Below are 21,159 nucleotides of genomic sequence, written 5' to 3' on the forward strand. Positions count from 1 at the left end.
TATATTACCCCCAACCCCGTGAACTTTTATCTTGTGCAGTAACCTTTTATGTAGCAACTTGTCAAATGCCTTCTGGAAGTCCAAATACACTACATCCACTGGTTCCCCTTTATCCACCCTGCTTGTTACATCCTCAAAGAATTCTAGCAAATTTGTCAAACATGACTTCACCTTCATAAATCCATGCTGACTCTGCCTGACCGAATTTTGCTTTTCCCAATGTCCTGCAGCTGCTTCTTTAATAATGGACTCCAACATCTTCCCAACCACAGATGTTAGGCTAACTGGTCTATAGTTTCCTGCTTTTTGTCTGCCTCCTTTTTTAAATAGGGGCGTTGAGCCAATGAAAGAATCCACTGAATGCTAGTGAATGTTAATCAGTTTCATTAAAAAATCTGTTTCATTAAAAAATATGGGCTGAATTTTCGCCACCATTGGGTGCCGTTTTATTGGGGTCTGCTGATTTTTTTTGAGCAGTCTTGATTTTGCAACTTTCCTCAAAGTTTGTATGCTGGCGGCAACTTTCAGCGTCGGATTTTTTTGTGTGGCAGATTTTTTGGTGCAGGTCTGGTTGAAAACTGATTTCCGCGCTGTTTTTGGCCATTTAACGGATTTTCGCCATCAACGATTTTTTTCAGGACCGATCAGAATAACCCTACATTAACTTAGGTAATTCAGCGCTGAGTATATTTATGAGTTTTTGGAGCGAGTGAAGAAGACAATTTAAAACACAAATTCATGATGATATTTGCAGAGGGAACTCGGAAAATATCTCGGAAGGTTAATTTTTCCCAGAGAATGTTTTTGAGAATGGGCAAATTGCGACTTCACCCCACCACACCACTGAATCTCTGCTCACGGGGCTTCAGGCATGGGTCGGAGGAGTGCCGGCCGGTTGGCGGCAGGATTGCTCCCTCGGCCAGACACAAGCATAGGCGCTCGTTGTTTGGATTCCACCCCGCCACTACCCTTCCAAGCTGAGCACCGATCTGTGTTTCTGGCCGGCCGAGGGAACAATCCTGTTGTCATGAATTCCGAACTGTGCATCGGAGATGGCACAACACAGCAGCAAACATATGCATTTCGACAAAAGCTATAAATAGTGCCATAAATCACTGTGCGTCATGTCTCCATCGGGACAGAGCCTAGTGTTGCGCATGTGCAGACCAGGGTGTGGTCCGTTCTACTAGGGCATCACCCAGCAAAGGTGTGAGTGCTTCAGTAAGTACTGTTTCACAATAACAAGAATAACAAAATTAAGAATAATAATTATGGGTGCTACTATTACTATGTCTCATGTAGTAAGGTTAATTTGCATGCATGCCATGCAGAGCCGACGGATAATACAACACTACCATTGCAGAAACCAGATCGCTCGGGGAGGAGGCCATACCCTGATCGAATCTACAGGAACAGGCGCTCATACCTATACCTGAGTGAGGCAGACTGCATTCGCAGGCTGCGATTTAGAAAGGAGGTCATGACCGAGATCTGCCAGCTAAATAGGTCAGACATACAACCAAGACATGGCAGGAGGACTGCCCTACCTGTGGAAGTGAAAGTCACTGCAGCACTTGCCTTTTATGCTTCTGGCTCAGGCTCATTTCAAGCTACAACTGGGGACATATGCTGCATCTCACAGCATGCCACACATAGCTGCATTCGACAGGTAACTGCTGCACTGTTTACCAAAAGGGACCAGTTCATCAATTTCCCTATGCCCACACAGGCAATGCGAGTCAGGGCTGTGGGGTTCTTCAGAATTACTGGCTTCCCAAAGGTACAGGGTGCGATCGACTGTACCCACATCACCTTGAGTGCATCTTTGAACGATTCTGAGGTTTATCATAACAGGAAAGGGTTCAACTCCCTAAATGTCCAGCTTGTCTGCGAAGATATGCATTGGATCATGGCAGTGGATGCCAAATATCCCGGTAGCATCCATGATGCTTTCATCCGATGTGAGGGCGTTATATCTGCGACGTTTCAGGAGCTGCCAGAAGGGCACAGCTGGTTGTTTGAAGACAAAGCGTACGGACTCGCCACCTGGCTTATGAACCCCCTACGCAATCCCCGCCAGAGTATCAGTACAACATGTTGCACATAACGACATGGAGCATCATTGAGCAGACAATTGGCATACTGAAGCAGCGTTTCCGATGCCTGGACCACTCTGGAGGCTACCTGCAATACGCCCCTCACCACGTCGGTCAGTTCACTGTCATGTGCTGCATGCTGCACCACTTGACCATCATGAGGGGACAGGTACTGGACACTGAAGATCCTCCTGATGGAAGAAGGAGGGGGGGGTGGGATGGCGGGTGGGGGGGGAGGACCAGCAGCAGGAGGAGGAGGAGGACGAACTCATGAAGGTTAAACAGCCCGACAGTGTTGATTCTTTGCATCTGTTCGTGTGAAAAAATATTGTTATAATAATATACGTAATGTTGTGTTGGTTATGTTGATTTAATTCAAAAAATAATGCGCAGGATTCTGCTTAAATTTAAAAATAATTAGGTTTATTAAACATTTGTATAGTTGTACATAACTTTAATAAAAACATTTGTATCAAACTTTAAATTTTTCAATGAAGAAAACAACAAGTAGCAGCAACAAACAAACAAACAAACTCTAGCTGCAGCCATCTCTCCTCCCCCTTATTCAAAGACCTTAGCACTGTGCGCCCCTCTTGCCCCTGTTGTTGCCTCTACCAATACCCATGCCCGTTGTCTCAGCCTTCTGCTTCCTCCCCCGACCCCAAGGTTTCTTCGGCTTTCTGCGCGAAGGCGCATTTGTTGTTGGTGGGGTTGGACAGGGACAGACCTAGCAGACAGCATTGTGGAAGGCCTGGGTTCATCGTCGGACTCTTCTTCAGCCTGTGGCTGAACCCCCGGCACACTACCTGACTTTGGTCTGTGTCATGTATCTCACATTACTGTATATAACTGTATCTTACCATACTATACATGACTGTAACTGGATATAACCTGTAACAATAAGCATACCTTACCACCAGGGGTGCACTTGCAGGAGACACTCCATACCTGTCCCACTGAGGTATATAAAGGGAGGTCTCAGGCAAGTGCAGGACTGGAGAGCTGGAATTAAAGGTGCAGGTCCTGAGTGACCTTGACTTCAGCATGTGTCTCGTGCAAGTCAGTTCATTCGAGTCAGGACTTCACAGTCTGGGGATTGGAAAGTGAGTGTCAGCAGTTGAAGCTGCCAATTGCTGTTGGGCAATGACAGCCTGGGTGTGTGCACTCAGTGCAGCAGCTATCTCCGACATTCCCTCCCTAATCTGTCCCAACACTGCATCAGCTGTCTTCGACATTCCCTCCCTAATCTCCGACACCCCCTCCCTAATCTCTGACATCCCCTCCTTTATCTATTCCTACAAAAAGCAGAAAACTATAGACCAGTTAGCCTAACATCTGTGGTTGGGAAAAATGTTGGAGTCTATTATTAAAGAAGCAGCAGCAGGACATTTGGAAAAACAAAATTCAGTCAGGCAGAGTCAGCATAGATTTATGAAGGGGAAGTCATGTTTGACAAATTTGCTAAAATTCTTTGAGGATGTAATGAACAGGCTGTAGTACACTCATAATAAAGGATGAAACTGAGTACTGTGTACAATGAGCAAGTGTGATCTTAGCTCCTTTAATAAGACTCCAGAGTGCAGGTAACTCGTGGGTGGCCTTCTTATATACAGTACTCCCAAGGGATGCTGGGATCTCTTGGGACTCCAACATGTGGGCCCTCTGGTGGTAGTGTAATACAGGTTACAAGGGGTTGAATACATAACAGGGTGGATAAAGGCGAACTAGTGGATGTGGTGTATTTGGACTTCCAGAAGGTATTTGACAAGGTGCCACATAAAAAGCTACTGCACAAGAATAAAGTTCACGGGGTTGGGGGTAATATATTAGCATGGATAGAGAATTGGCTAACGAACAGAAAACAGAGAGTAGGAATAAATGGTTCATTCTCGGGTTGACAATCAGTAATCAGTGGGGTGCCGCAGGGATCCGTGCTGGGACCCCAACTATTTACAATCTATATTGATGACTTGGAGGAAGGAACCGAGTGTAACGTAGCCAAGTTTGCTGACGATACTAAGATGGGAGGACAAGCAATGTGTGAGGTGGACACAAAAAAATCTGCAAAAGGACATAGACAGGCTACATGAGTGGGCAAAAATTTGGCAGATGGAGTATAATGTTGGAAAGTGTGAGGTTATGCACTTTGTCAGAAAAAAAATCGAGGAGCAAGTTATTATTTAAATGGAGAAAAATTGCAAAGTGCTGCAGTGCAGCAGGACCTGGGGGTCCTGGTGCATGAAACACAAAAGGATAGTATGCAGGTACAGCAAGTGATCAGGAAGGCCAATGGAATCTTGGCCTTTATTGCAAAGGGGATGGAGTATAAAAACAGGGAAGCCTTGCTACAGTTTTACAGGGTATTGGTGAGGCCACACTCAGAATACTGTGTACAGTTTTGGTTTCCATATTTAAGAAAGGATATACTTGCTTTGGAGGCAGTTCAGAGAAGGTTCACTAGGTTGATTCCAGAGATAAGGGGGTTGACTTATAAGGAAAGGTTGAGTAGGTTGGGCCTCTACTCATTGGAGTTCAGAAGAATGAGAGGTGATCTTATCAAAAAGTCTAAGGTTATGAGGGGGCTTGACATGGGGGATGCAGAGAGGATGTTTCCACTGATAGGGAAGACTAGATCTAAGGGGCATGATCTTAGAATAAGGGGCTGCCATTTAAAACTGAGATGAGGAGAAATTTCTTCTCTCAGAGAGTTGTAAATCTGTGGAATTTGCTTCCTCAGGGAGCTGTGGAAGCTGGTCATTGAATATATTTAAGACAGAGATTGCCAGTTTCTTAATCGATAATGGATTAAGGGGTTATAGGGAGCAGGCAAAGAAGTGGAGCTGAGTCCATGATCAGCTCAGCCATGATCTTATTGAATGGCGGAGCAGGCTCGAGGGGCCGTATGGCCTGCTCCTGCTCCTATTTCTTATGTTCTTATGTTCTTATGTTTCATTAGCAGCAGGGGAGAGGGCAGAAGGGGCAGGCTGACATGAGTACACGGGTTACACAGCGCAAGTTTATTTAAAAGACCATGATGCCAACACAGACTGAGCAATTTGCAGGGCTTACCCTCTGTCGATAACCTGGGCCCAGCGTCCACATTGGTGGTTGAACTTCTCTTGCGAGATTTAATCATATCAGCCGATTCTCTGTTCCACGGCTGTTAGTTGCAGCCTACTTGGCGCACCTCCTCTAGGTTTTGACCTTTCTCGGTTGATCTGTGACACCTTCCTCTGCAAAGCTGAAAATAGAACTTTTTAACAGAGGGTCCTTCTACTGTGGTGGCCACACAAACACACACACATACACACACACACACACAAACACGCATACACACACAAACACACACACATACACACACACATACACACACACACACACACAAACACACATACACACACACGCATACACACACAAACACATACACACACAAACACACACACATACACACACACACAAACACACACACATACAAACACACACACACACACACACACACACACACAAACACACACAAACACACACACACAAACACACTGTCAGCATTTCGCCCATATATCGCCCAAATGATTGCTCGCCCAAAAAGATGCTCAAGAAAAGCTGCACTCGCCTAACCTTAACCAAGCGGTATGGACGCCATTTTTTAAATCGGAGGACTTTTAATAAAAGGCTGCTTCAAGGAGCATTGAGGTAATTTGTGAGTGATTTTAAGGTCATTTTACAATCTTGACAACCATCTAATCACATTGTGGTGAATTTTGAGTTTATTGCGTTTGTAGAGGACAAGTTAATAATTTTGAAGACATATTCGGGCATTTATAGTATGGGGCCTGTAATTTCTCAGCCAGTATTGATGACTACTCACATGCTGCAGAATAGAGATGGGAGAAGTTTTTTTGAAGCGCATTATGCACCCAATCAAAGAGGTGGCAGACTGCTGGGGAGGAGGAGACCTTACACCCAATGCATTTACAGGGATAAGCGATCATACCTGGACTTGTCCGATAAAACATGCGTTAGGAAGCTGTGCTTCCGAAAGGAGGTCATCTGTGAGATATGCCAGCTAATTAAGGGAGATCTGCAGCCTACCAGCACCATCAGGACCACACTGCCCATTGGTTAAGCTTACTGCAGCACTTTCCTTCCTTGCATCGGGCTCCTTTCAGGCCTCAGCTGCTGACATTTTCAGAATCACTCAGCACGCCACATATTGCTGCATTTGATAGGTGACTGAAGCCATTTACGCTCGCAGGATGGACTTTATAAACTTCCCTATGACCAGTGAGGCACAGAGTGAGAGGACTTTGGGGTTCTCGAGAATAGCAAATTTCCTCAAGGTACAGGGAGCAATAGACTGTACGCACATCACCCTGCAAGCACCTTTTCAGGATGCAAAGGTGTTTCGGAACCAAAAGGGATTCCACCCCCTGAATGTGCAACTCGTTGTCGACCACAAGCAAATAATTATAGCAGTAAATGCAAATTTTCCAAGGAGCATCCATGATGCACACATCTCGCATAAAAGCACCTGTTTAAGAGTCAGCCACAAGGTCACGGTTGGATGCTGGGGGATAAAAGATATGGCCTTGCCAGCTGGCTCATAGCCCCACTGCGTAAGCCCCAGACAGAAGCCAAGAAACGATACAATGAAAGCCATATAGCCACATGCAATATTGTCGAAAAGACAATTGGAATGCTTAAGTAGTGCTTCAGATGCCTGGACCACTTAGGAGATGACCTACTATACCACTCAGAGCAGGTCACTGAGTTCATTGTGGTGTGCTGTATGTTGCATAACTTAGCTATCAGGAGGGGACAAGAATTGCCAGATGGGACTGCCGATCCACCTCAGGACCGAGGGGAGGCAGAAGAGGAGCAGGAGGAGGACGAGGACCTCGGGGAGGACAATCAGCCTGTAGTTGAACCCATGTCCCCACCCCACCCAACACCACAGGAAAAGCATCATGGTAGTTATGCAGCTTCAGACTGTTGCGTCAGCAGCTCATAAATGACTGCTTTGAGTGAAGTTACTTTGGTGACAGTTATAGTTGCATTAAGTTACATTTCATCCTTACCTGGCCTGGCCTCACCATTGTTTGTAATTCATTCATACATTATACTGAAATGGCATTAAATTACTTTAAATCACCAATGGTTTATATATTACTCACATGGCACAACAATGGGTTCAGCACCACCATGGGTGGCCAAACGATTATGCACACCAACAAGCACTGAGGTCCGCTCCTCCAGGTCTGTTAACTAGCAAAGTTCAGCAGGCCCTCCTCCTGTGCGCTTGCGCTCAGCTCTATCCTTAGATATCTCCTTTTGCAAAGGTGACAAGAGCATGGCATAAGCTAATTGCCTAGGTATTATTACAAATATTATTAGATACTATTACACAACACACAGAACACACAGATATTATAATCCACAATTAATCATCGCCCATGTTATTCATCATTAACGTTATATGCTAATACGCTTTGTATGCAATTAATACATAGTTATATCTACCGCCGGAGAATAAATTTAACAAGATCGTAGTTAGGAACTAATGCATGACACCAAGATTACCAGCTTAATTACAATCCATCAGATTTACATTTTAATTAATGAGTAGTTGCATCATTGCAATTATAAATTTAATAATTTAATACTTACTCTTCCAGGTCGTTCCAGCGCTTGCGGCACTGGTTTGGCTCTCTGACATCATGGGCCGACGATGATACAACCTCAGCGATCTCCATCCATATTCTTTAGTATATACAGGGGGGGGCGGGGTTCCCATGACCACCCCAGGTTAATTGGGCCCACCGAGTTTCATGGATTCATCAGAGAATCTTTTGGCTCTCCTTCTCCCACTAAACGCCGACAAATCACTCCCCTCACCCACCTCTGCCACCTCATCAACGTCAGTCACTCCCAACTCTACATAATCCATTTCCATTCTACTATCTACTATCAGGTTTTTTAGTTTCTCCCCTGCTTGCCTCAACTGTAATGCATTCTCTCTCTCCTTCTATTTCAGTCTTCTGAGCATGCGCAGATGACCCCTGACCTCATGAATCGCAGGAAAAGTTAATCACAAAAAAAACTACGCATGCGCAAAATGACCGTTGCCATGGATGCCGCCTTGCAAAACGGAATACATCGCTAAGGCCCATTTCACATTGCTATGGCTATCACCCAAATTAAAAAGGCAAAACTAGTGGTTTTTAAAATGGGCAATATTCCGGCGATCCTGAAAAATAATACAACCACTTACGCCGGTAATATCGCCAATTTTTGGGCAATAGCGTTGTAAATGGAAAGTCTAGCCCTCGATGCTTGTTTTGACATAAACTGTGCCCCCTTATTCGATGGCCTTATAACCATCCATTTTTATTCTTTATGTAATAATTTATAGGTTTACATTCCTTTTGCAGTAGTGGCAGTTTTATTACTTCTGGTATCAGAAACCAGTACTGTCTGTTAGCTGTGCCAAATGCAGTGTTTTAAGACAATCTAATTAACTAATCTCTCACCAACCCTCTCAATCATCAGCACGTATGGTGGCAGAAGCAACAGCTTAATCACTCTGCTACATAAGCATCTGTTTATTAACTAGAGAGCAAGGTCCTGGCATATTCTGGCAGTTGTTAATATACACAGCAAAAGTGCAAGGAATTCAATATCATCCACTCTGCTGCATTTTTGTTTTTGTGCTGTATGTATTAAGATGATATCTTTGTATTTTCCTACATTCTTATCCAGTTTACTAACAAATGGCCAGGTTCACATCAGATGATTTTTCTTTCTTTCTGACGCACGATAACCGGAAGAGTTTCCCGGCATTGAGAGCACCTCCTTTTGGCTGTGATTTGTTAATGATTACCATTTACAATGTGGGAAGGTGTACTGCTTCAATAGTAAAAGAAGTAAAAGTCCATCAGCGTCAACCAACAATGAGAGAGTAGCTTTACCAACAAGAACGCTCCAGTACAAATCGTAAGTAATTGCTTCTGCTTAGAGCTTTTCGTAGACAAATTCAATACTTTGTCGTAATTATCCTGTGATAATTTATCACAGGTTTGATGATATCTGTTAAACCTGGTGACATAAAGATAACAATTGAACGTTTGGGTGTGGTCATCAACCATTTTTTAAAAATAGTGCATATATTTGAACTACAGTATTTTGGCTTTATTTCAGAATGCACTGTGTTCCAGTGGAAAATTATTAGCTTATTGCTAGCGGATTTCACATTTTATAAAAGATATTTACTTTCACTGTCAGTTACATATATTACTGACCATTTTTCCCTGATACTGGATTTCTTTCCATCTTAGTTTTTCCCTTTTCCCTTTACTAACCACATTAGCCAACCCCGTCCCCCACCACATAACAATAATCCCTGCCAAATGTGGAAGAGGAGGTAAACCACTTGGCCCTCTGTTCATGTTGCTGTTGGATATGTTTGATTTAAGGCTTGTGAGGCCTAGGCTCATCACCTGTTGATTTTTCTCCCTGCTTCTGCTTCTCTGGAGAAGCACCTTTTCTTTGCTCAGTACTGAGACCCCTGCTTAAATTAGAATTTGTTGTCACAACGCATCCCCTCCCTAGCATAGTGTTATTGTAGCATCAAAGCGTGCTTTCAGTGCCTGTGACTGTTTATTTTGTCATACTGAAAAATCACATTGGATTTCAAAATCCACATGATCCCCTTCATGAAAGAGGTATTTTATATAAAAAGGACTCCCAATGATTTTGGAGATTTTTGTGTGCGTAGGAACCCCTACTTAAATTTTGCCCCGAAGAGCAAGCACAGCATGATATGACTGCCTAATTTCACCATGTGAGAGAGTGCAGCGGTCAATGGAGAGTAATATTGGGCAGGGTGTAAAACTGGAATTCCATCTGATCCTGTAGGTTTCCCGCCCGGCAAGTTAGGTTAGAATAACCTCTTAGTGTCACCTGAAGATGTGTCGTGGATTAATCAAATGTTCTGAGGAGTTTGATAATGCTCAAGAATAATTTGTAACTTGATAGGTTTTCGTACCCATAGTCAGCTAATACTAGTTATTCCTGACTTTGCTGCCTCTGATGGTGTGAGATGGACCAGCTTCCATTGAAATGAATGGAACTGCTTAGAGATTTACATTGACTGCCCTGAATATGCCATTGGAGTGGTTCAGGGTTAAAGTAATGCTACAAAATGCATTTCTCATAGCAGATAAACTATGCAATTACAATTAAGATATTTTATATATAGTGCGTTTAATTCAAAAATAACATAATTTTAAATAGCGTATGCTATGTAGAGAAAGCCTTGGACTCAGACATCACCTTGACTTTGAGTGAAATAAAAATGAACCTGGAACTAAACGACGAGGCGAGCTGGAGCACATAAATACCCTCTCTTGTCAGTTGTGGCTCAGTGGGTAGCACAAGAAGAACACTTGCCTCTGAGTCAGAAGGTTGTGGGTTCAAGTCCCATTCCAGGAACTTGAGCACAAAAATCTAGGTTGGCTCCTCAATGCAATACTGAGGGAGTACTGCACTGTCGGAGGTGCCGTCTTTCAGATGAGACATTAAACCGAGGCCCCGTCTGTTCTCTCAGGTGGACGTAAAAGATCCCATGGCACTATTTTGAAGAAGAGCAGGGCAGTTATCCCCGGTGTCCTAGCCAATATTTATCCCTCAATTAACATAACAAAACAAATTATCTGGTCATTATCACATTGCTGTTTGTGGGAATTGCTGTGCGCAAATTGGCTGCCGCGTTTCCTACATTACAACAGTGACTATACTCCAAAGGTACTTCATTGGCTGTAAAAAGTGATTTGAGACGTCCGGTGGACGAGAAATGTGCTATATAAATGCAAGTCGTTCTTTCTTTCTTGTATCCATCTTATTATGGAAACTATTGCTGGAAACGGGTCGCACCTACTGTTTTTGGTGTGTTTTGGCCGCCGCAATAGATGTGGCGGCTCATCTTGCAAAATTCAGTTCTTTGTCGTTTTTTTTCGAATGGGGTGGAAGTCGGTCATAACGGGGGCGGAAGTGGAGGCGTGATGGACTCTTCCCCACTGTCAGTAATCAGCTCCGGGCTGGTAATGTCATTGTGCTGGCGCGTCATCACGTCTCTCCCCTTCAGTTAAAGGGGAGAGCTGCTACGAGCTCTGCAGCTTTTTAAGTTAGGTCCACTGGGCCACCAGGGAGGGTTTCAGCCGGGCTAGCAGGTACTTGTGGTACAGAATATGATGCAACTTAGCTGATATTTAAAGAGTAAGGAACATGATCCAAAGCCCCAAATGTCCAGTGTTGGTCCGTTAAACGAATCAGATTAATTGATTTACTTTGTCTAAAATGTTAATTGAATTGCTTTTCTTGTGTGTAGTTCCATTCACGAACTGTACAGTTATATTAATATAGCAAAAAATGAAAGACAAGGCATATTGGTTAACATTGTCAAAAGTTTGTGTTACTATCACTGAAGGGGTTAATGGGTTATGCAAGGACTTTATATTCGTTTAGTTTAATCGAGGCTGTGTTTTTCCATTGACATTATCTATTTCTAAATTACCAATATACTGTACTTTGAAATGTTATTTCATTAAATTCCTGACTGCCTGACACACAATCTTATCTCCATGCTCCATGTTCAACACTGGTACAAAGGTTCAAACAAGATGGTTCATTTAGGAATTCAGGGACCAATTTGGCCTGACGTCAATAGTAGGGAAAATGCTAGAATCTATTATTAGAGATGTGGTAACAAGGCACATAGAAAATCATAACATGACTGGGCAGAGTCAACATGGATTTATGAAAGGGAAATCATGTTTGACAAATCTATTAGAATTTTTTGAGTGTGTAACAACAGGGTAGGTAAGGGGAAACCACGAGATGTAGATTATTTGGATTTTCAAAAAGCATTCGATAAGGTGCCACACAAGTGGTTGTTACACAAAATTAGGGCACATGGGATTGAGGGTAATATATTAGCATGGATTGAGGATTAGTTAATGGACAGAAAACAGAGATTAGGGATAAACAGGTAATTTTTGGGATGGCAGACAGTAACTAGTGGGGTACCCCAAGGATCCGTGCTTGGGCCTCAGCTATTTACAATTTATATCAATGATTTAGATGAGGGGACAGAGTGCAATGTATCCAAGTTTGCTGATGATACAAAGTTAGGTGGGAAAGTAAGTTGTGAGAAGGGTGCAAAGAGGCTTCAAAGGGATATAGAAAGGTTAAGTCAGTGGGCAAGAAGATAGCAGATAGGATATAATGTGGAGAAATGCGAAGTTATCAGCTTTGCTAGGAAGAATAGAAAAGCTGAATATTTTTTAAAAGGTGAGATACGGGGAAATGTTTCTTTTCAGAGGGACCTAGGTATCCATGGATCACAGGGAGTTAACATGTAGGTACAGTAAGCAATTAGGAAAGCAAATGGTATGTCAGCCTGTATTACAAAAGGATTGGAGTATAAGAGTAAAGAAGTCTTACTGCAATTATACAGGGCCTTGGTGAGACCACACCTAGAGTACTGTGCAGTTTTGGTCACCTTACCTAAGGAAGGATATACTTGCCTTAGAGGGAGTGCAACGAAGCTTCACCAAACTGATTCCTGGGATGGGAAGGAATGTTCTATGAGGAGAGGTTGAGGAAATTAGGTGATCTTATTGAAACAACAACAACAACTTGTATTTATATAGCACCTTTAACGTAGTAAAACGTTCCAAGGTGCTTCACAGCAGTGTTATAAGACAAAACAAATAAATTTGACACTGAGCCACATGAGAAGAAATTACGGCAGATGACAAAAAGCTTGGTCAAAGAGATAGGTTTTAAGGAGCGTCTTAATGGAAGAAAGAGAGGTAGAGAGGCAGAGAAGTTTAGGGAGGGAGTTCCAGAGCTTAGGGCTCACGCAGCTAAAGGCATGGCCACCAATTGTTGAACTGTTATAATCAGGGATGCGCAAGAGGGCATAATTTGAGGAGCACTGATATTGCAGGGGGTTGTGAAGCTGAAGGAGATTACAGAGATAGGGAGGGGAGAGGCCATGGAGGGATTTATAAACAAGGATGAGAACTTTGAAATCGAGGCATTGCTTAACCGGGAGCCAATGTAGGTCAGCGAGCACAGGGGTGATGGATGAGTGGGACTTGGTGCGAATTAGGACACGGGCTGCCGAGTTTTGGATGACCTCAAGTTTACGTAGGGTAGAATGTGGGAGGCCAGCCAGGAGTGAGTTGGAGCAGTCAAGTCTAGAGGTGACAAAGGCATGGATGAGGGTTTCAGCAGCGGATGAGCTGAGGCAGGAGCAGAGATGAGCGATGTTACGGAGGTGGAAATAAACGGTTTTAGTTATGCCATGGATATGTGGCTGGAAATTCATTTTAGGGTCAAATATGACACCGAGGTTGCGAAAGGTCTAATTCAACCTCAGACAAATGCTAGGGAGAGGGATGGAGTAGATGGCTAGGGAAAGCAGTTTGTGGCAGAGATCAAAGACAGTGGCTTCAGTCTTCCCAATATTTAATTGGAGAAACTTTCTGCTTATCCAGTACTGGATGTTGGACAAGCAGTCTGACAATTTAGTGACCATGGAGGGGTCGAGAGAAATGGTGGTGAGGTAGAGCTGGGTGACATCAGCGCACATGTGGAAACTGACGCTGTGTTTTCAGATGATGTCGTCAAGGGGCAGCATATAGATGAGAAACAGGAGGGTGGGGGGCCAAGGAATAGATCCTTGGGGGACCAGAGGTAACAATGTGGGAGTGGGAAGAGAAGCCATTGCAGGTGATTTTTTGGCTACGATTAGATAGATACGAATGGAACCAGGCAAGTGCAGCTGGATGATGGGGGAGAGTCGTTGGAGGAGAATGGAGTGGTCAACCATGTCAAAGGCTGCAGACATGTCGAGAAGGACAAGGAGGGATAGTTTACCTTTGTCACAGTCACAAAGCATGTCATTTGTGGCTTTGATGAGAGCCCTTCTTACAGGGCTTGACAGGGTAGATACTGGGAGAATGTTTCCCTTGGCTGGGGAGCCGAGAACTAAGAGTCACAGTCTCAGAATAAGGGATCAGCCATTTAGGAATGAGATGAGGAGAAATCTCTTCACTCAAAGGGTTGTGAACCTTTGCAATTCTCTACGCCCGCGAGCTGTGTCGTTGAGTATATTCAAGACAGAGAGCGATACTTTTTTAGATACTAAGGGCAGAGAAGGGAAAGAATTTTTGAAGTGTGTTCAGGAGAACTTTCTTGATCAGAATGTTTTCGGCGCGATGAGTGAGGAGGCATTGATGGATCTGGTTCTGGGGAATGAGGTAGCTCAAGTGGAGCAAGTGTCAGAGGTGAACATTTAGGGAATAGTGATCATAGTATCATAAGGTTTAGATTCGCTATGGAAAAGGACAGGGAGCAATCTCGAGTAAAAATGTTTAACTGGGGGAAGGCCAATTTCAGTAGAATGAGAATGCATCTTGTCATGTATTCAACTATCATTGTAACCCATGTATAAGCTGACCTAAGTTGTACACCTTGAGAACATTGACTACAGGGGGGTGAACTTGTGGGAGACACTCCTAACCTGGACTTTCCAGGTATAAAAGGGGAAGTTCCACCCATCTTCATTACTTGAGGTCTTGGTAATAAAGGTAACTGGTCACAGAGTGATTTTCTCTCAAGTATGGGCCTCGTGTGCATTTACACTGTATAGTAAGGACATATCACTGGCGACGAGAAACTGGGATTTAAACCATGCAAGCATGGCCACTAGCAGCACAGAAGAGAGGTACTGTGTTGGTGATGATTGGGACGACTTTATTGAGAGACTACAGCAAAGTTTTGTCACTAAGGAATGGTTGGGACAGGATTCGGCCGACAAACGCAGGGCTCATCTCCTGACGGTTTGTGGATCCAGAACATACTCCCTGATGAAGGACCTTCTAGCGCCAGAGAAGCCGGCGGACAAGACGGTCGAAGAGCTCAGTAAGTTGATCAGGGAACACCTTAACCCGGCGAGCAGCATGCACATGGCAAGACATCAGTTTTACACGCACCGGCGGTGAGAAGGGCAATGCATTCCAGACATCTTGGCAGATCTCCGGCGGCTGGCAAGCCTATGTAAGTTCCCAGATGCATGCAGAGCGGAAATGCTGTGAGACTTTTTTATTGAGGGCATCGGGCACGCTGGGGTTTTCAGGAAACTGATTGAGACCAAAGACTTGACCTTGGAAGCGGCGGCTCTGATAGCCCAGACATTTATCTCAGGGGAGGAGGAGACTAGAATGATGTATGACAAAAATCTTGGCTCAAATGCGGTAAACGACCAGGGAGTCAACATTGTTAACGCAGCACATAGTTCTCTAGGCAGACAAGGGCAATCGGAAATGCCCCAGCATGCAGTCGAACCCAAAGGGGGAATTTAACAGAGACAATGGCTAGCTGAACGGCGACTCATGCCATCGCAATGGACAATGCGGCCAGTAATGGGGCCATCAACACCTGTTAATGGTGTGCTTAAGGACAGTTACAGAGGCAGTCAGAGATGACCGACTGGTAATGGACCTATTGTTTCCAACAACGGGGCCTCAAGCTCATGCTGGAGATGTGGAGGCAAACACACAGCCAGAGCTTGCATGTATCAGCAATATACCTGCAGAAATTGCAACGTCAGCGGTCACTTGGCGCGTATGTGCAGGAAGCCTGCAGCCAGGTTGATGCATGAGGAGGACGGGCCCGATGTAAGCCCTACGAGGCCAAATGAATACTGTGGGAAATCGCTGAAAGCTGAAGTTCAGCGAGTTCATGTGGAGCACGTATACAGTTCATATATCAGGACGCCACCGATAATGATGAAGGTGCTCCTCAATGGCATCCCAGTATTAATGGAGCTAGACAAGGGGGCCAGCCAGTCCCTGATGAGTATCAAACAGTTTGAAAGGTTGTGGGTGTCCAAGGCCAGGAGGCCAAAATTATTGCCGATTGACGCACAGTTACGGACATATAAAAGGAGATCATTCCGGTGCTAGGCAGCGCCACGGTAGTCGTGACCCACAAAGATTCGGAGAACAGGTTGCCACTCTGGATTGTCCTGGGGGACGGTCCCACACTACTGGGGAGGAGTTGGCTTGCTGTCATGAACTGGAAATGGGGCGATATCAATGCAATTTCTTCTGTGGAGCGAGTATCATGCTCACAGGTCCTGGACAAATTTGACTCATTATTTCAACCTGGCATTGGCACTTTCATGGGGGTCAAGGTAGTGATTCACATAAACCCGGACACCAGGCCGGTGCTCAAGGCGGCTGGGTCGGTCAGGATATGTGGCAATTACAAGGCCACCATCAATCAGGTGTCACTCCAAGACCAATACCCGCTACCGAGAGCGGAGGACCTCTTTGCGACGCTATCAGGTGGCAAACTTTTTTCAAAATTGGACCTGACCTCAGCTTACGTGACCCAGGAGCTGGTGAGTGAGTTGAAGAAGCTGACCATCATCATGACAAACAAGGTGTTGTTTGAGTATAACAGATTTCCGTTCGGGATTCGTTCAGCCGCCGTGATCTTTCAGTGAAATATGGAAAGCCTCCTCAAGTCGATTCCAAGGACGGTGGTTTTTCAAGACGACATCCTCATCACAGGTCGCGATACTGAAAAACACCTCCACAACCTGGAGGAGGTGCTATGCAGACTGGACCGGGTTGGGCTGCGACTGAAAAAGCTGAAGTGCGTCTTCTTAGCTCCAGAGGTAGAATTCCTGGGGAGGAGGGTAGCAGCAGACGGGATCAGACCTACTGAGTCTAAAACGGAAGCGATCCAGAGAGCACCCAGACCCCGTAACACGATGGAGCTGCATTCGTTCCTGAGGTTCCTGAACTATTTTGGTAACTTTCTTCCCAAATTGAGCACGCTGTTAGAGCTGTTACACGTGCTCCTACACAAAGGTCGCGATTGAGTCTGGGGGGACAGCCAGGAAAGGGCTTTTGATAGAGTACGCAATTTGTTATGCTCCAACAAACTGTTAACGTTATATGACCTGCGATGCGTCGTCCTATGGGGTTGGGTGTGTATTGCAGCATGTGAATGCCAAGGGTCAGTTACAGCCGGTAGCTTATGCCTCTAGAAGTCTGTCCCAGGCAGAAAGGGGCTACGGGATGGTAGAAAAGGAAGCGCTAGCATGTGTATATGCAGTAAAAAAAATGCACCAGTACCTGTTTGGCAGGAAATTTGAGCTGGAGTCAGATCACAAACCCCTAACGTCCCTTTTGGCTGACAACAAGGCCATAAATGCGAATGCATCGGCCTGCATACAGAGGTGGGCACTCACGTTAGCCGCCTATGATAACACAGTTCGGCATAGACCGGGCACTGAAAACTGCGCCGTTGCACTCAGCAGGCTCCCACTAGCCACCACTGAGGGTGCAGCTGAGCATGATGCTAAGATGGTCATGGCTGCTGAAGCTTTCGAAAGCGAAGGCTCACCTGTGACAGCCCGTCAGATTAAAGTCTAGACAAATAAAGACCCGCTACTGTCTTTAGTTAAGAAATATGTCCTGAATGGAGACTGGGCAGTCACGTACGGGTCATGCCCTGAGGAATTTAAACTGTTGTCGGGACACCGTCAAGCACCTACAAAACCTGGAGGAGGTCCTCCAGCGACTGGATCACGTAGGGCTGCGGCTGAAGAGGTCGAAATGCGTCTTCATGGCAACAGAAGTGGAGTTTTTGGGGAGAAAGATCGCGGTGGATGGCATTCGGCCCACAGACGCCAAGACAGAGGCTATCAGGAACGCGCCCAGGCCACAGAACGTCACGGAGCTGCGGTCGTTTCTGGGACTCCACAACTATTTTGGTAACTTCCTACCAGGGTTAAGCACCCTCTTAGAGCCCCTACATGTGTTATTGCATAAAGGTGAGAACTGGGTATGGGGAAAAAACCAAGTAATTGCTTTTGAGAAAGCCAGAAACATTTTATACTCCAACAAGCTGCTTGTATTGTATAACCCGTGTAAAAGACTTGTGCTAGCATGTGATGCGTCGTCGTACGGAGTCGGGTGTGTATTACAACAAGCTAACATTGTGGGGAAGTTGCAACCTGTCACCTATGTTTCCAGGAACTTGTCTAAGGCTGATAGGGCCGACAACATGATTGAGAAAGAGGCATTAGCGTGTGTGTTCGGGGGTAAAGAAAATGCATCAGTATCTGTTTGGCCTCAAATTTGAGCTGGAAACTGATCACGTTCCACTCATTTCCCTGTGCGCTGAAAACAAGGGGATAAATACTAATGCCTCAGCCCGCATACAAAGGTGGGCACTCGCGCTATCAGTGTATAACTATACCATCCGCCACAGGCCAGGCACCGAGAACTGTGCGGATGCTCTCAGTCGGCTACCATTGTCCACCATGGTGGTGGAAATGGCGCAGCCTGCATACTTGTTGATGGTGGCGCAGCCCGCAGACTTGTTGATGGTCATGGAAGCATTTGATAATGATAAATCACCTGTCACGGTCCGCCAGATTAGGACTTGGACCAGCCAAGATCTTCTGCTATCCCTAGTAAAAAACTGTGTACTGCATGGGAGCTGGACTAACATCCCCGTTGAAATGCAAGAGATAATCAAGCCGTTCCAGCGGCAAAAGGACGAGTTGTCCATTCAGGCAGACTGCCTGTTGTGGGATAACCGCGTAGTGCTACCCAAAGAGGGCAGGGAGATGTTCATCTCAGATCTCCACAGCACACACCCGGGTATAGTAATGATGAAAGCGATAGCCAGATCCCATGTGTGGTGGCCCGGTATCGACTCTGACTTAGAGTCCTGTGTACGGCAATGCAGCGTGTGTGCTCAGTTGAGCAACGCGCCCAGAGAGGCACCACTAAGTTTGTGGTCCTGGCCCTCCAGACCATGGTCGAAGATCCATGTCGACTATTCAGGCCCGTTTCTCGGTAAAATGTTCCTGGTGGTGGTGGATGCTTTTTCAAAATGGATTGAGTGTGAAATAATGTCGGGAAGCACCACCACCGCCACCATTGAAAGCCTGAGGGCCATGTTTGCCATCCACAGCCTGCCTGACATACTGGTCAGTGACAACGGGCCATGTTTCACTAGTGCCGAATTTAAAGAATTCATGACTCGCAATGGGATTAAACATGTTACTTCGGCCCCGTTTAAACCAGCCTCCAATGAGCAGGCAGAGTGGGCAGTACAAACAATCAAACAGAGATTTAAATGAGTCACAGAAGGCTCACTCCAAACCCGCCTGTCCCGAGTACTGCTCAGCTACCGCACAAGACCCCACTCGTTCACAGGGATGCCCCCGGCTGAGCTAATTATGAAAAGGACACTTAAAACCAGACTCTCGCTGGTCCACCCCAACCTGCATGATCAGGTAGAGAGCAGGCGGCAGCAACAAAATGTAAACGATGGTCGCGCCACTGTGTCACGGGAAATTGATCTGAATGACCCTGTGAATGTGCTAAACTATGGACATGGTCCCAAGTGGATCGCGAGTACGGTGATAGCTAAAGAAGGAAATAGGATGTTTGTAGTCATACTAGACAATTGACACATTTGCAGAAAGCACCTGGACCAAACGAGGCTGCGGTTCACAGACTGTCCTGAACAACCCACAGCAGACACCACCTTTTTCGACCCCACAACACACACCCAAAGGATCAATGACACCTCCCCGGACCAGGAAATCGAACCCATCACGCCCAACAGGCCAGCAGCCCTGCAGGGCCAACAACACGCCAGCCCAGCAAGGGCACAGCCAACACACCAGAACAGACATTTGTACCGAGGCGGTCCACCAGGGAAAGAAAGGCTCCCGACCGCCTCACCTTGTAAATAGTTTTCACTTTGACTTTGCGGGGGAGTGATGTTGTGTATCTGTAAAGCATGCTCTCCCATGTTCTGCCACCAGGGAGCTCACCCCTGAAGTCCCAAGGGATCCCAGCATCCCTTGGGAGCACTGTATATAAACCAGCCCCTAAGGCCTGTTCCTCACTCTGGAGTGTCTTAATAAAGACTGAGGTCACTGTTACTTTAACCTCGCTGTGTGCAGTCTCAGCTGTGTTCGGAACAGAATAGTGAGGAGAAGCGTGTTAGACTTCAGGAATATATAGACAAGGTGATGAAATGGGCAGACTCATGGAAAATGACATTTAATGCAGAAAAGTCTGAAGTGAAGAATTTTGGTAGAAAAAATGTGGAGCAACATATAAATTACATGGTACAATCCTAAAGAGGGTGCATGAACAGAGAGACCTTGGGGTATGTGTGCACAAATCGTTGAAGGTGGCAGAAGGTGTAGAAAGCAGGTTAAAAGACTTACGGGATTCTGGGCTTCATAAATAGAGTTATAGAGTACAAAAGTGTGAAAATTATGATGAACCTGTAGAAAACATTGGGTCAGTCCCAACTGGAGTATTGTGTCCAATTCTGGGCACCATAGTTTAGGAAGATTGTGAAGGGCTCAGAGAAGCTGCAGTAAAGATTTACAAGAATGATTCCAGGAATGAGGGACTTCAGTTACGTTGATAGACTGGCAAAGTTGGAGATGGACTTGGAGCAGAGAAGATTGAAAGGAGATTTGATAGAGGTGTTCAAAATCATGAGCGGTCTGGACAGAGTAGATAGAGGAAAACTGTACCCATTGGCGGAAGGGTCGAGAACCAGAGGACACAGATTTAAGATGATTGGCAAAAGAATCAAAGGCGACGTAAGAAATTTTTTTTTCACGCGGCAAGGTGTTTAAGATTTCGAAATCACTGCCTGAAAGGGTGATGGAAGCAGACTCAATTTTATCTTTCAAAAGGAGTTAGATAAGTGTCTGAGGGAAAAAATTTGCAGGGCCACGGGGAAAGGGCAGGGATTGAAATTAGCTATGGGTCAGCACGGGCTTGACGGGCTGAATGGCCTTCTTCCATGCTGTAACCATTCTATGATTCTATTATGTTCAGAATAACTCCACAAGACTGTGTTGCAAGCTCAAACCATTGTGACCTTGGTCTCTTTAATGTAACTCCAATGTGAGCAAGCAGTATGGTGGATTACCTTT

At 45.3% G+C, this 21,159-nt stretch overlaps 1 protein-coding gene across 1 annotated transcript in view; it reads left to right on the forward strand.

Moving 5' to 3' along the window:
* Positions 1–1,897: 1,897 nt before the first annotated feature.
* cdhr2 (cadherin related family member 2) overlaps positions 1,898–21,159 on the forward strand; it is a 187,953-nt gene continuing 168,691 nt past the window's right edge. The window contains exon 1 of the mRNA XM_070877658.1: positions 1,898–2,087. Coding sequence (XP_070733759.1) covers positions 1,898–2,087 — 190 coding nt within the window. The remainder of the gene's footprint in view (positions 2,088–21,159) is intronic.

The sequence above is a fragment of the Pristiophorus japonicus genome, chromosome 4 (assembly GCF_044704955.1).
Source record: "Pristiophorus japonicus isolate sPriJap1 chromosome 4, sPriJap1.hap1, whole genome shotgun sequence".
NCBI classification, from domain to species: domain Eukaryota; kingdom Metazoa; phylum Chordata; class Chondrichthyes; family Pristiophoridae; genus Pristiophorus; species Pristiophorus japonicus.